Genomic DNA, 12,989 nt, shown 5'->3' with positions numbered 1-12,989 from the left:
GGCCGGAGGTGCCCCGGTCCTCCCGCTGCCTTGGCCCGGAGGCCGGTAGAGCCTCACCACCGCCGCGGTGCTGGCAGGCCCAGACGGCGGGAGCGGGAACCCCCGGCTTCCCCGCTCCGCCAGAGCCCGCCTCGCCGACAGCCCCCCGCCTCGCCGGCAGCCGCCACCGCTCCCGCCCCGGCGGGGCCGGCGCCTCACACCCCCGGGGAGGCGCGGCCCGCCCGGCCCCGGCGCCGCTGCGCCTGCGCGCCGCTCTCCGCCCCGGCGGCCCCCGCCCCAACGGCCGGTGCCGCGGGCTGGCCCGCCCTGGCGGCCGCCCCGGACCGCCGCCGCGTCGAGCGTAGCGGGGCGCGGTCGACCGGCGGCGGCGACGATGGCGGAGGTCGCCGAGGCGGGGGGCGCGGTGTCCGCGGTCGCGGTGTCCGCGCTGCGGCCGCGGCTGGCGGCGCTGGGCCGGCGGCTGGCGGCGCCGAGGGGAGCGGGCGGCGACGGTGAGAGGCCGCAGGAGGGAGGGGACGGGGACGGGCCCTGCCCGGCGTTCCCGCGGGCCCGCTCCGCCCTCTGCTGCCCCCGGCTCCGGGGCAGCTGCTGAGGCCTCGGCTTCTCCCGCCTCCCAAAAACGGACTCGCCCCAGGAGCAGCGCGGCCGGTGCCGGCCCAGGCCTCCGTGCGGAGGCTCCGCCCGCAGGCTTTGCCGTGGAGCAGGGCGGCCGAGGCCTAAAACGTGTACCTGCGCGTTAGCAAGTCGTGCTGTTGGTGTGTGACTTCTTTGCAAGTGGAGTGTGTGGCGTTGGTTTTGAGACATCAGGCCGTAACCATGAATGCCCTTGATTTAGTCGTGAAAGGTGTCGTCTAACAGGAGAGTGGGCTTGTTTACGTGCTGTATTACTCAGCTTCTCTTGTAGATGCCACAAGGACGGATAAAACTGTATGAAGTGAAAAGGGAGAGTAAGCAAGGCTCTTGCCGAGTGCTTTTCAGTGCTAAGGAAGCGTTGTATTCTTCCTTCAGATACCTTCTTAGCAAAGGGCTCTGCTACTCTGGACAAGTTGAAGGACCTCTGTAACGAAGGGAAAGAACAACCTTCCACACTTTTGCAGCTCTATACGCAGGTAGTATCTTTAAAGCATTAAGAGCTCCCCCTCAAGAAAATCTACTGTGTAGGGTACGGGAGAGGGCTGGGTGTAGGAAAGAGGGTACAGCAGAGAGGCGATCCCTCTTACTTGGTGTGTGTGGTCAACATCCACGAAGTGCAGGGCTGCTTTTGTCTGGATTAAAAGATAACTCGAAGTCGATAATGATTGTGCTGGTACTGCAGGGACAGAAAGGGTTTTGAGTTTATGTTCACTGTCAGCAATCTTGCAATACTTTTAACTTGCAGCTTTTGTAAACTAAGTGTTAAAAATTACCTTAAAATTGTCATGTTTTATAAGCTGCAACAAGTTTGTATCTTACTGCACACCACCATTTGATTATTTTGCTGGTAGCATTTTTATGTTGTGTATCTTCTTGCTTTCGTAGGCTGTCTTAGACATTACGTATTCTGAGGAAAACCAGCTCGTGGATGAAGATTTCCCAGAAGAATCTTCCCTGCAAAAAGTTGAAGAACTTATTTCTGTTCTCTCAGAACCAGAAGACCTAGTGAGGGAGTGCAGCATAAATGAAGAAGTGAGTACTAATGTTATTCAGCCAGAGAATTAATTATTTCATTATTTAAAAATAAAAAATCTGAAATAGGGTAGTAGTATTTGTATTTTTGATGGGCAGAATTTAAGATCTTTTGAAAAACTTCCAAGTCTTACTTGTATTTAAATAGCGATTCCTGAAAGTATTTTTTCAAATAACTTGTGTGTTCAGAGTTTTTCTTGCTAACATTTCATGATTCCATGTGCTTTTGGCAGTTTAAATCCAAAGCATTACGCTTGTATCTGTGACTGTTGCTGTTAGGTACAGCCTGTAAAGTTAAGAGACTGAATATAACACAGTTTACGTGTATATGAGTAGTTTAGATGGTTTACTTTTGGGTTATCCCGGTTTGTTGGATTTTATTTCAGCCCATCAACATCCTTGGTGCAGAGGTGTTAGAATGTCTTTACTGGAGAAAAGGAGCCCTGCTTTACATGCATTGTCATACAGCAAAAGAAAGGAGTGAATGGCTACAAGAAAACATGGCCATATTTAAAAAGGTAAAGGAGATTTAAAAGTTATATGAGCATGTGAATACACCATTAAAGTCTGACTCTTTGCTTATGAAGTACAGCTTCTTGGTTTTTTTCCTTTTAAATAGGGTTGTGGGGAATTCATAGCGGGAAGTATTTCTGGTGATCATTAAATTAATCAGAACTTATCTAAAAGTGGTTTTTTTTTTCCGCCTCGTTTTTTAACTGTACTCAGTGTCTTAATGATGGAGTTCACTACTTGATGAAGATGCTTAGCTTTAGATGCCCTCTTCAGCTAAATGAAGATGTCTCACTTCAAGATAAAGACACAGCTAAATTACTCAGTGAAGGTAAAAAAAAACCCAGACAAAAACAAACTTCCAAAAACCCTACAACCTGCTCCTCTTAGCAACTGCTCTACTGTATGAAATGCTTTATTGCATATTTTTGTTGTTTGACTGCATTTGTATTAAAAAACTGTCACTTTTTAGAACAAAAAAAATAGGACAGATAAGCAGGCAGCAGTGCTCTCCCCTCCCCCCCCCTTCTTTTGACTCATGGATTTTAGGAGGTGTCAGTGCTCATTTTCTCTGTGGTTTTGGGTGCACTGGAGGAAAGTGAACTGAGGCAATGGGTGTTTCATGCACAGCACGTGTGTTTTACAAACATCCAGGTGTCAGTTGACAGATGTTGAAAGCACAAATATGACTGCAGAGGATGCTGGATGTTCCCATGTTGGTCTTCCTGTTTAGACCTAGGAGAATGCAGATAGGAACACGGAATTACTGACTTCACACAGGTAGAAAGTACATGCAGAATTCGTTAGATTTGGCAAACTTTTATTCTGTCTCCACTTTATGTAGGTTGCATTACTGTAGTACATTTCCATGAGGATCTGAGGCTGCATCAGTGTGATGCAGGTAGGGTGATGGCAGCAGGGGGGGATCTGTAAGGTAAAACAGCTGGTGCTGAGAACACGATGTCCACGTTGTACACACTCCAAACTAGCTCAACTCTGGCTGTGGGGGGATGGAGCACCTTCTTGCTTAATTTCATCTGAAAGTGGTGCTGCTCCAATTCAGCTCCACAGTGCAGAGCCAAGTTCAGTAACTGATTTGTTAAAGATTTATTTAGCAGGATTTGTTTTTCCATGACCCTGTACATGTATGTTGCTTTCTATTCAAATACTAAAGCTGCTGCTGGTTAACCTGAGTTAAGATGATGCTCAAACAGCCTCTTCTTTGAGGCTTAAATTGTGGCAGGCATAGAAGTATTCTAAAATAAATATGCATAATCATGCCTGCGCTTAATGCATTGTAAAGAAACACTGAAATTCTCTAAGATAAATAGGCAAACACAATTATCAGAATAATATTTATATGGCAATCTTTAAGATTTTAGCATTATGGAGGGGCAAAACAGATAGAGAAATCAGCAAGGCCTTGATCCAGGTTGTCTTCTGGGTGGTGTCAGTCATCTCATGGTTAAAATTTGTTTTTTTTGGTGTACCTCTTTAATAGGCTTATACTGCCTTTTTGGATTTTTTTTTTTTTTCCCCCACTGTTACTGAAAAAAATAATTTTGAAGTTAACAAGCTGTGTACTTGCTTATAACAGAACAATAAAGTACTTGATCTAAATTATTTTTGCAGGTATATTTAGTGACACTCACTTACTGGCAATGATGTACAGTGGAGAAATGTGCTACTGGGGACTGCGACTGTGTGGAGAAGGGAGGCAGGAAAGCCTTGAGACGATAGGTTCCGTCTCTAACAGTGACCTGGGCTGCAGATCACAGAGCGTGCCGCTGGATTTCCGAGAAACGGGCAAAAACATGTTAATGAAGTATGTGGCTGCCTGTGAGGGGCCTTTAAGAGGCCGAGGGTGGAACACAACAACAGCAAAGGAAATGTTGTGTTACTTCCTGACATCCCACAACTAAAAACCGCTGCTTTAGCTGTGCTGGAAGAAACCTTGTGTCTGCAAAGCTCGCTTAGGGAGCTGGTCTCTGCTTCAGTGTCTGACCGTTCTTCTTCTCAAAATGTATGCTTCTCTCGCATTAAAAACGTGCGTTCAAAGAACTCCCGTGATACAGGTCCAACGACTATGGTCAAGCGCTCCTGGGAGACCCCCCCCCCCCCCCCCCGCCACATTGTGCGGTAGAGGACTGCGCGTCCTCCGCCCCGCCTCGCCCACCGGCGCCGGCGCAGTAACTCCGGGGGGCGGCGGGGCTTCGGCGTTAATGGCGGCCGGCGGAGCGGAGGAACGGGGCGGTTTGGAGGCTGCCGTGCGGGGTCGGCTCCGCCTCCTCCGGGAGCGTTGGACGCGGGGGACCCGCGAACGCGGCGGTACCGCCGCGTTCGCGGGTCCCCCGCGTCCAACGCTCCCGGAGGAGGTGAGCGCCTTGCAGGCGCTGCCGGTGAGTGGAGCCCGGTCAGGGTGGGTACCGAGGTGGGGGGGGTTGGGGGGGGGGGGGGGAGAAGCTCGGCATCCCACCTCTTGCGTCTTCGCTGCTTAATTCCTGAGTCGTTAAACGGCTGCTCTCGACGGTTTTCAGATCGACGTGCAGCTGAACATCATGTCCTTCCTCTCGCCCCAAGATTTGTGCCATTTGGGAAGCACGAGTTGTTACTGGAGGGCGGCTGTGCAGGATCCGTTGTTGTGGAGGTATTTTCTCCTGAGGGATCTCCCCTTTTGGACATCTGTTGATTGGAAATCACTCCCAGATGGGGAGATTTTTAATAAAGCCTTTTCAGAGGTCAGCGATAATGCGCTGTATGATTACATGGCAATGTAAGTACCTTCATACTCTCTTACGCGACTTACAGTCTCTCTGCAGCAGGTGTGTTCACCCCTCGTGCATGTTTCTTATTTACAGCAGTAAAACTGTGCTGTAAGCCGCTGCTTAAATTCTGATGTGTCTCAAATCCATTGTTTTATTTTGGAAACAGAATTTCCTGTTGTTCGACAGTTTTGTCAGCTCTTTCTGGTTGGAATTCAACAAGAATGTAAAATGTTGGAGAGAAGACAAAGCTAACGTTGTAAAAAAAATTAAAGCTTTTTGTGAACTGCGTGTCTGCTATGCCACAGAAATAGAGTCATCTCAGAAGCTGTGCATACTGTTGATAAAAATGTGTTCTTTGCTCTCAGTACAATGACACGTGGTTTCATATTTTAATAAAAGTACTAAGAAGTCTTCAACTACAGCAAATGGAATGAATTTTCATTTTTTTCATCATACCTGGAAGACCTAAGGAAAAAAAGGGGTTTTTTTTTGAATGTGCACAGAATACAAGCAGTATTGCTTTAGATCTGATGGTCAAATGCCATTAAGACAAAGACATGCATTTCAGCTAGTGTAGTTGAAAAGCATAGCAGCACTCATAATGAGTTTAGGTGACTGAGAAGAATGCTTAAGACAAGCAGATTATTCTGTGGGGGTTTTTTTGAACTTCATTCAATTCCCTAAATTAATTTGGAGTAGTTCTCTTTTTTTTAATTTGCATTTAAATTTTCCAAAGGTGGTTTCATGAAACTGTTGTTTCACTACAAGTGCACTAACCTCTGCAATCTCTGTGCCCTTCATCCGCACTTTACAGATGGGGAAAGACATGCCCAGAATTTGAAGTGCAAAATAGCTACTGGTTTTGAACACGGATTTCAGTCTCTTTAGGTCTGAATACTTCAGAGCATCACCTATTTGAAAACACCTGTCACTAATTTCCATTGTGCCTGTGAGCACTTGCTGGTTTTGCTGATCTCAACTGAAGCATCTCAGTTTGGGTGTAGAGGAGCACACATTTAATGTTGCCTTGAAGTGATTTGTCCAGTAGCAGCCTACGGTGACCACAGAAGCAAAGACTGAAGCTGCTTCTCTAGGATCTGTGTCACTTCTATGACTCTTAATTCTTTCCCTTGATTACCAACGTCTTTTCATGCCTTCCAGCTTCTGCATCAGATGTGCGCATAAGCTTGCAAACACTTGTCTCCTTTCACAACACGCATTCTCTGTGCCTACAGGGGAAATGCTTCTTTTCAGGTGGAGTTACCTGTTTCATAGTTCATAAACACAAAAGCAGTCAAATTAAGGTTTGAAATGCACTCATAAGTCTCGTATTTTTTATATTGTATGTGACTCATGAGCTTTGATGTTATTTTACCAATATTGTGTGTTCGGTGAGGGTGGGTGATTTTGTTATTTTATTTTATTTTTTAAAGTAAACTAAAAGATACATAGGTCCAAAAAGTCAGTATTTGGACTTTGAAAGGACCGATGCCTTTACCTGCTTTGTACTGGTGCTTGAAACTACCAGTATGGAACGTCATCATTTTTCACCAGTGCTTGAGTTGTACCAGTAACGAAGCATGAGAAGTGTGGGACCTAAATCAATTTATGTTGTTTGATTAATACCTCTTTTGTATTTTAATTTCTAGTTGCATCTATTTTACACAGATATAAAAAAAGCTGTCCTCAGAGTAGAAGAAGTTTGAAATCAAGCCGTCCCCGGTATGGGGCTGTGACTTCCTTTTTGCAATCACTGGTCACTCAGGCAGAACCTCGCTTTGCTATGTTTGGGCCAGGTTTGGAAGAGCTGGATGACTCTTTAGTGCAAAAGATGATGACATGCCCAGAAGTTCTGCTAGTAGCTGGCTTACCTCAAAGACAAATTCACGGTAATGCTGGTTTTGGTTTTTGACTTTTTTATTTCATCAATAGATGTAACACAAAAAACATTGGGGGAGAAATGGAGAAAAGGGGTGATTTTTTCTCCCCTTGAAACTCAATAGTAGCATACTGGTAAAAAAAAAAAAGTTTCTCTTTGTGTTTATTCTGAAGGATAAATGTAATGAACATTTGTGATAAAATTATAGCTGCAGTGAATTTATGCTTAAATTTGCACAATGTCACAGGGATCATTTTGCTCATTGTACTTCTATTTTGATCCTAAATTCCACATCACACCTGCTGTTGTAATGGATGAACACAAAACTTTCTTTAGATACTGCTTGCAGAAAATGGCTAAAAAACACACTTGTGTTTTTACACAGGAAGTCAAGACTGATCCTTTGTATGATTCAGTCCTGTGTCAAATGGTGTAAATTTCATTTCGAAGAGTTACAGGAGCAGGTGAAGGATTTTTTTCAATGTTTAAAACCACAGTTTTTAACATCTGTAAATTCACTTCAGTCCAAACCAGAGGCAAAAGCCTATTACTTTTTAAGTAATGTTTACTTTAGCATGGCAGAATTGGAATAATTAAATTGTATTTATAGAAAGTGTGAAAATATGATTTCTTAGTAGTGTTACCTTTTTTTTTTCTCATGTCCTTTTCAATGCAGCTTATCATAAACAGACTAGAGCCTTTGCTATGCCAGTTTCAGCTAATAAACACAAGTCTAGCTCCTCTTTGGCTTAGGTTTCTAAGTTCAAGTCTAAGTATCAGAAACATGGAAATGCCTCCTTGTTTTCTTTTAATACTATTGAATTGATTTCAATTACATTAATAGACTGATCAATTAGAGCATGTATAAAATTTCATCATAAAATAGTAAATATGCTGCCCCTAACACAACTCCTAGGCTTGGATGTATCCATTTTATAGCACCACTGGAATTTTCAGCCTACCACTTGGAACCAAATAGCTGTAATCTCATATGTTCATTTGTTCCCTGTAGGAATTGGATCAGGAGTCAGTTTTCAGTTTAGCAACAATCAAAAATTCAATATTCTGACATTGTATTCAACCACCAGGTAAGATTTGTTCTCCACCAAAAAAAAGTACAGTTTCTCCGTTATTTCGTACTTTTCGCCGTGTTTTTGTCATGTGATTTTTATGCGTGCATTCACATGCATGGATATCGCTTATAAACTGAAGCTTCAATGCATATCTTCACTTTTTCCTTCTTTCCTTCCTTCTCCAACTGCTAAATTTTCACATGTAAGCAATAAACCTTTTCCAAACCTTATACATACCAAATGTGTATGACAAATACGTAACAGATGCTTCTGTCCCTCTTGATACCTTGATTGATGCCTTTTTAAAACACTATATAAACTCATCCTGTATTTTCATATGCATCTTGCAGGTTGCTAACCATCTGTATATGCACACTAGAAAAGAAGCAGGGGGTGGGAGGAGGCAGGGAGAAAAGAAACTGTTTTGCTGGCTCAGGCCATTTTCCTGTCCCTTTCCTGTGCTGCCTAGACTCTCAAAATTGAGTTTTTGCATTGTCAATTAACCTGACTACTGAAATATTGAAATATCTTTCAGTGTGGAAAGGAGGAGAGCAAGGGCAGAGCAAGCTGTTGCTGTGAATAAGATGTTCTACCAAGAGAACAGTGTAGTAGGGAATCAGCAAGCCGTGCACTACAGTGTAATAGCTCAAGTGAAAAAGGTGTGCGAAGTAGTTGATGGATTCATTTATGTTGCTAATGCAGAAGCTCATAAAAGTAAGGGGTTTCTCTTTATTTTATTTATTCATATTTTGTGAATGATTAGAATGTCATAAAAGATTGCAAAGAATATGCAAGACATCAAAATCCATTTTCTGATTCTTTCAAAATCTGCCTCATTAGTGCTATTTCTTCATGGCTTATCCAGTCGAAGAGGTCCCCTATCCTAGACACTCTCCCACATTTCCCTGTGAGGGGTTCTGGCCCCTTCTTTCATTTATGGCGGATACTGATATGGTTTCTATCTAAGCTACGTGTGGGAAATGATCTGGATTAAAAAAAAAGCCAAAAACCCCAAACCAAAAAATACCCCTGGCCGTGGTTAGGAGAAACAGCCTGAAATGCCTCTTGTGGTGGTGTAATAGCTTGGAAACAGAACCTTCTCCAGGAAAACTGCAGTAAAAGATGCAGAGAGTGCCAATCAGGATAGTCCTGTAAGAGGATAGTCCAAATATGTATTATGGTGGTTGTCTTTACATTCATCAACTTTAAATGGAGGGAAAGGGCTAGCTCAGAACAGAAGAGAGTAAAAAAAATGTGAAGGGATATACTAAGGAGAAAAGTATCATCAGTAGGGAAGGGCTGCTGACTGTATGGGGTGTGAGTATTTCTTAATGGCTTGCTGCAATTTTGATCTCTGCGAGGTACTTGGAAAACACTGTGGTGTTAAGGACTGGAACAGGCTGCCTGTAGAATCTATGGAGATCTTTAAATAACATCTAAATGTGACATGAACATCTGTGTGACATGAATGTGAATGATCCAGCCTTGGGATAAGCAGAACTAGATAATCTGGCCATATGCCTTCCAGCCCTCTTGTTTCCTCACCTCTGATATCTTAAATATTTGAAAAGTTTAAAAAAAAAAGTTATCCTTGGGATTTGCATATATTTAATACTCATATATTAAAAATTGTTTCTCAGACCATGATCGTCAAGAGGAACTGGCTCGTATTTTGGCAATGATTGATCCAGCTCTTGGGCCTCCGAACAGACCTCTGCTAGTTTTGTCTTGTGTCTCTCACATTGGTGTGAAAAGAATTCCGTGTGTTTACATGGCACATCAGTTGCAACTAAATCTGCTACATCAGCCCTGGATGGTACTTGCTTTTAAACCTTTTATTTTCTATTTCTCTGTGGCTTAAATTTAGTTTAGGCTTATGGTAGTTTCTGAACTGCACCCACCTAAGCAAGTGCAGCTTTCAACACTAGTACATGAGCTCTCCACTTAGGTGAAGAATTGAGTTTCTCTGGTCCTCCTAATGAAGCATTAGCCTCTCTGAACATAGGGGAGCTAAGTGGCTTGCCCAGGAACACATGAGAAACTTCAGATGGAGCCAGAATGTAAGGAATGACAAAATGTTGGTCTCAAAGGGAGTAAGGAAGCTTCAGTTAATTTAAATCTAAATTTCCTGAGGACGACCCAAGACCTTGGACACAAGGTGGATTTTTCTGCCATTTTCAGGAGACAATTGTTGCTTGCTTTACATGATTATAGACTTTTTGACAAATCAGGTTTTTACCTAGCATGTGAGGTCCAGAACCTGTTCTTTTATTCTTGTCAAACACAGTATTTATCAGTATGGCTCAGCCACACATAATTTATTTTTGGTGATGTTGTGTGGCCGAAGAATAACACTTAATCAGAAAAAACCAAAATCCTGACTTCAGAGAATTCCTTTGTTTTCATAAGGAAAATGTTTACAGGCTTTTTTAAAAACATATGATTTATAATAGCCACTTCATAATATGTTACAAAACCTGAGAATTAATAATGTGCATTGAATTCTAAATCTAGCAGCATTTTTGCTTTAAGAGTTATGAGAAGAATTCTCAAGTAGATTCTCATCCATAAAGTAAGTATAATGTTCCAGAGTAGCTGATGGAACAATTGAAATAAAATTCACCTTGATACCAGGAATGCAAGGCTCTCCTAACGGGTCTTATAAGTCATTTTGTAAAGACTAGTGTTTTCTTTTTGTACCTTACTCTTAAGAAGTCTTTTTTGTCTAAGGGACCTTTAAGGCAGTGATAAAAATTTAGATTTGATATGAGTATTTCTGACTTGAAGGATAGACATGGAGTGATGCTAAAATGCTGTTAGATCCTGTTACCTGTTATCTCTAATACATTAGCTTTTTTTATTTTTACAGGTGCAGGACACTGTAGCTGCAACTTTAGCTGGATTGCTAAATGGAATTGAGTGGCTCCTGGAAGAAGCAAATTGTAAAAATGCACAGTAATGGAACTGTGCATTGTTTTACTGTATGGAGACTTTGGTGTTTTGCAGTTCAGACAAAGTAAGAATCTTGTCCTGGCAAAGCACTGTCAGAAGGGAGATTTAAAAGGCAAACCTGCATATATTTCAGTGCATGTACTTTAAAAATTAACATTCTTCCAACTGTAGTCCTGAATTAGAAGTACAAGCCAGGATTGCCTGGATTCCAGCAGCTGACGAAGTGATTTGGGGGGGCAATCTGGGTGGTTTGGTTTTTTTCTGTCTTTCAAGCAGGGGCCTTCAGGGTGCAAATTTTTCTCAGTATAGCTGATAATCTAATCTCTTCTGTAAATGTACATAACACTAGGTTGGTTTATCAGCACCGCCCTATGGCATGCATCACGCATTTAGTAGGTATATTCAATCGTGACAGTGACGGTTCCCAACCAAAGAAAATATACTATACGTTGTACAGTAGTAAGTTGACAGAAAGACAGTATCCCTTCAAAAGAGTGAATTCTCCTGTATTTTTTCCAGAAACAATGCCTAGACAAGAAATAGCAGCTGCAGGAGAATTATTGGCCCAGACCAAAATTCTCAGAAGCAAACAAACAAATTACCGTATATGAATTGGTTGTTTCTTGTTTGTGATCTTATTTATTAAACAACCACATTAGACTTCAGCATCTTCTGCTTTCTGTTGCAGTGAAATTATTAGCTTGAACTGGACATACCTCTGATGTCATGAATAAATGTTGAATTATTAGTACTCCAGGACATTTATCAAATACGCAGGACCTATCAGTTACTCAAATAGTTGTGGCCATTTGCAGATGTGAAGTGTACTTGGCTTGAAATTTTCTACACTGTTGCAAATATTTTTGTAAAAAGGGAAACAACATTTCAGAGCTGGAATTGCATTTTCCATATTGATGTCATTTGGGATAGTCCTAGTCTTCCACCTTTTTGATGTTTTTTCATTATTGGATGAATGTTCAGAAACTGCCCTTGGATTTCTTGCCTGTGCATGTATTTGCTTTGTTCTTTTTGTTTTGTTTTGTTTTTTTCCCTCTCTCTCTCCATGGAAATGCAATAGTCTCACAATTTTTTCTTGGTACTTAGATAAATGACTACATGGTGCATAATCAGCTGTAACTGCCCTCAGTCTGGTATGTGTGTCTGATGCTCAACACAGCTATGTCAGAAACATTCCGTTTGAGAATTTTCTAATTTTTTAATGAACTGGGACAGACACAGGAAGTGTTGGGGTTTTGTTTGTTTGTTTTTTTTTCATATTTATGCACAATTAACTCAGCTTTCTAGACGTTTTTGTATGTCTTCTAATAAGGACCTATGGGAGCTTCAAGGGGAGATCAATGGGAAGCTATACCATGATAATTCTGTGGTCTATCCTTTTTTTTTAATAGGGTGTGTGTGCTTTGCCCTTTAAAATAGAGAAGACACAAAAGATTTAGGAGTATCTGGGGGAAAATTCCACACTCTGTGACTGGGTGTGTGTGACCTTCCTGCTAGTCATAATAATCCCATAATGATCTATCTGTAGAGGGTTGACTGTAGCAACCTGTTGCTATGTTAGCTACTACAAATACGTTTTTTTGTGAGATCCTCGTTCTGCTTTCTTCATAAGGAATAAATTATTTTTTAAAAAATGATATTTACAGTCTCTCTGTGTGTGTTAAGCTCTTCTGCTTGCATGCACATGCGCACATGCAATGTCTGCAGTCATGCTGTCATAACAGATAACAAATCATCGTGTCATCATTAGTCATTAATTTACAATGTTATTGTATGTTATCTGTTTAATTAACAGGTATTAAGTCACTGACAAAGGGTCAAGATAATGTAAGGAATATAATTTTTCTTAACTTAAAGAACATCAGCTATATTAACTTAAAGATAGGATAACTTAAAGAATTAAGGATCACGAGTTTTAAGGATGCAGCCTGGGAAACAAAGGGTGGGAATTATAAGTCTGTGCAGTCACAGAGCTCCAGCATTACAGGAATCAGAGAGCTGGTGGTGGGGTAGCTTCTGTGATTGAGTACTGTGGTGGATCGATACAGGCAAGGAAGATGAGTGTGTGAAAGAACAGCTTAGATGCACAGAGGTATGCTATGGAACAGGCGACCAGCATGTTGAGAA

At 42.1% G+C, this 12,989-nt stretch overlaps 2 protein-coding genes across 2 annotated transcripts; both read left to right on the top strand.

Annotated features, from left to right (window-relative positions):
* The first annotated feature begins 358 nt into the window (after positions 1-358).
* On the top strand, positions 359-4,236 carry CZH5orf51 (chromosome Z C5orf51 homolog). Its single transcript, XM_030005004.1, has 6 exons — positions 359-491; positions 1,009-1,109; positions 1,519-1,665; positions 2,052-2,183; positions 2,392-2,506; positions 3,808-4,236. Exons 1-6 carry the CDS (start codon positions 374-376, stop codon positions 4,095-4,097), a joined length of 903 nt encoding a protein of 300 aa, XP_029860864.1. The 5' UTR covers positions 359-373; the 3' UTR covers positions 4,098-4,236.
* FBXO4 (F-box protein 4) lies at positions 4,197-12,499 on the top strand. Its single transcript, XM_030005006.2, has 7 exons — positions 4,197-4,574; positions 4,713-4,948; positions 6,609-6,829; positions 7,832-7,907; positions 8,428-8,606; positions 9,533-9,708; positions 10,762-12,499. Exons 1-7 carry the CDS (start codon positions 4,197-4,199, stop codon positions 10,849-10,851), a joined length of 1,356 nt encoding a protein of 451 aa, XP_029860866.1. The 3' UTR covers positions 10,852-12,499.
* The last annotated feature ends 490 nt before the right edge of the window (positions 12,500-12,989 follow it).

The sequence above is a fragment of the Aquila chrysaetos genome, chromosome Z, assembly GCF_900496995.4.
Source record: "Aquila chrysaetos chrysaetos chromosome Z, bAquChr1.4, whole genome shotgun sequence".
Classification (NCBI taxonomy): domain Eukaryota; kingdom Metazoa; phylum Chordata; class Aves; order Accipitriformes; family Accipitridae; genus Aquila; species Aquila chrysaetos.
The sequence above is the reverse complement of the archived record's forward strand: the minus strand, read 5'-3'. Positions and strand labels throughout refer to the sequence as shown.

Coding starts and splice junctions, on each gene's coding strand:
- CZH5orf51 (XM_030005004.1), top strand. CDS start 374: ATGGCGGAGGTCGCCGAGGCGGGGGGCGCGGTGTCCGCGGTCGCGGTG. Junction 492..1,008: donor GAGGGGAGCGGGCGGCGACG/GTGAGAGGCCGC, acceptor TTCTTCCTTCAG/ATACCTTCTTAGCAAAGGGC. Junction 1,110..1,518: donor TTTTGCAGCTCTATACGCAG/GTAGTATCTTTA, acceptor TTGCTTTCGTAG/GCTGTCTTAGACATTACGTA.
- FBXO4 (XM_030005006.2), top strand. CDS start 4,197: ATGTATGCTTCTCTCGCATTAAAAACGTGCGTTCAAAGAACTCCCGTG. Junction 7,908..8,427: donor ACATTGTATTCAACCACCAG/GTAAGATTTGTT, acceptor AATATCTTTCAG/TGTGGAAAGGAGGAGAGCAA. Junction 8,607..9,532: donor TAATGCAGAAGCTCATAAAA/GTAAGGGGTTTC, acceptor ATTGTTTCTCAG/ACCATGATCGTCAAGAGGAA.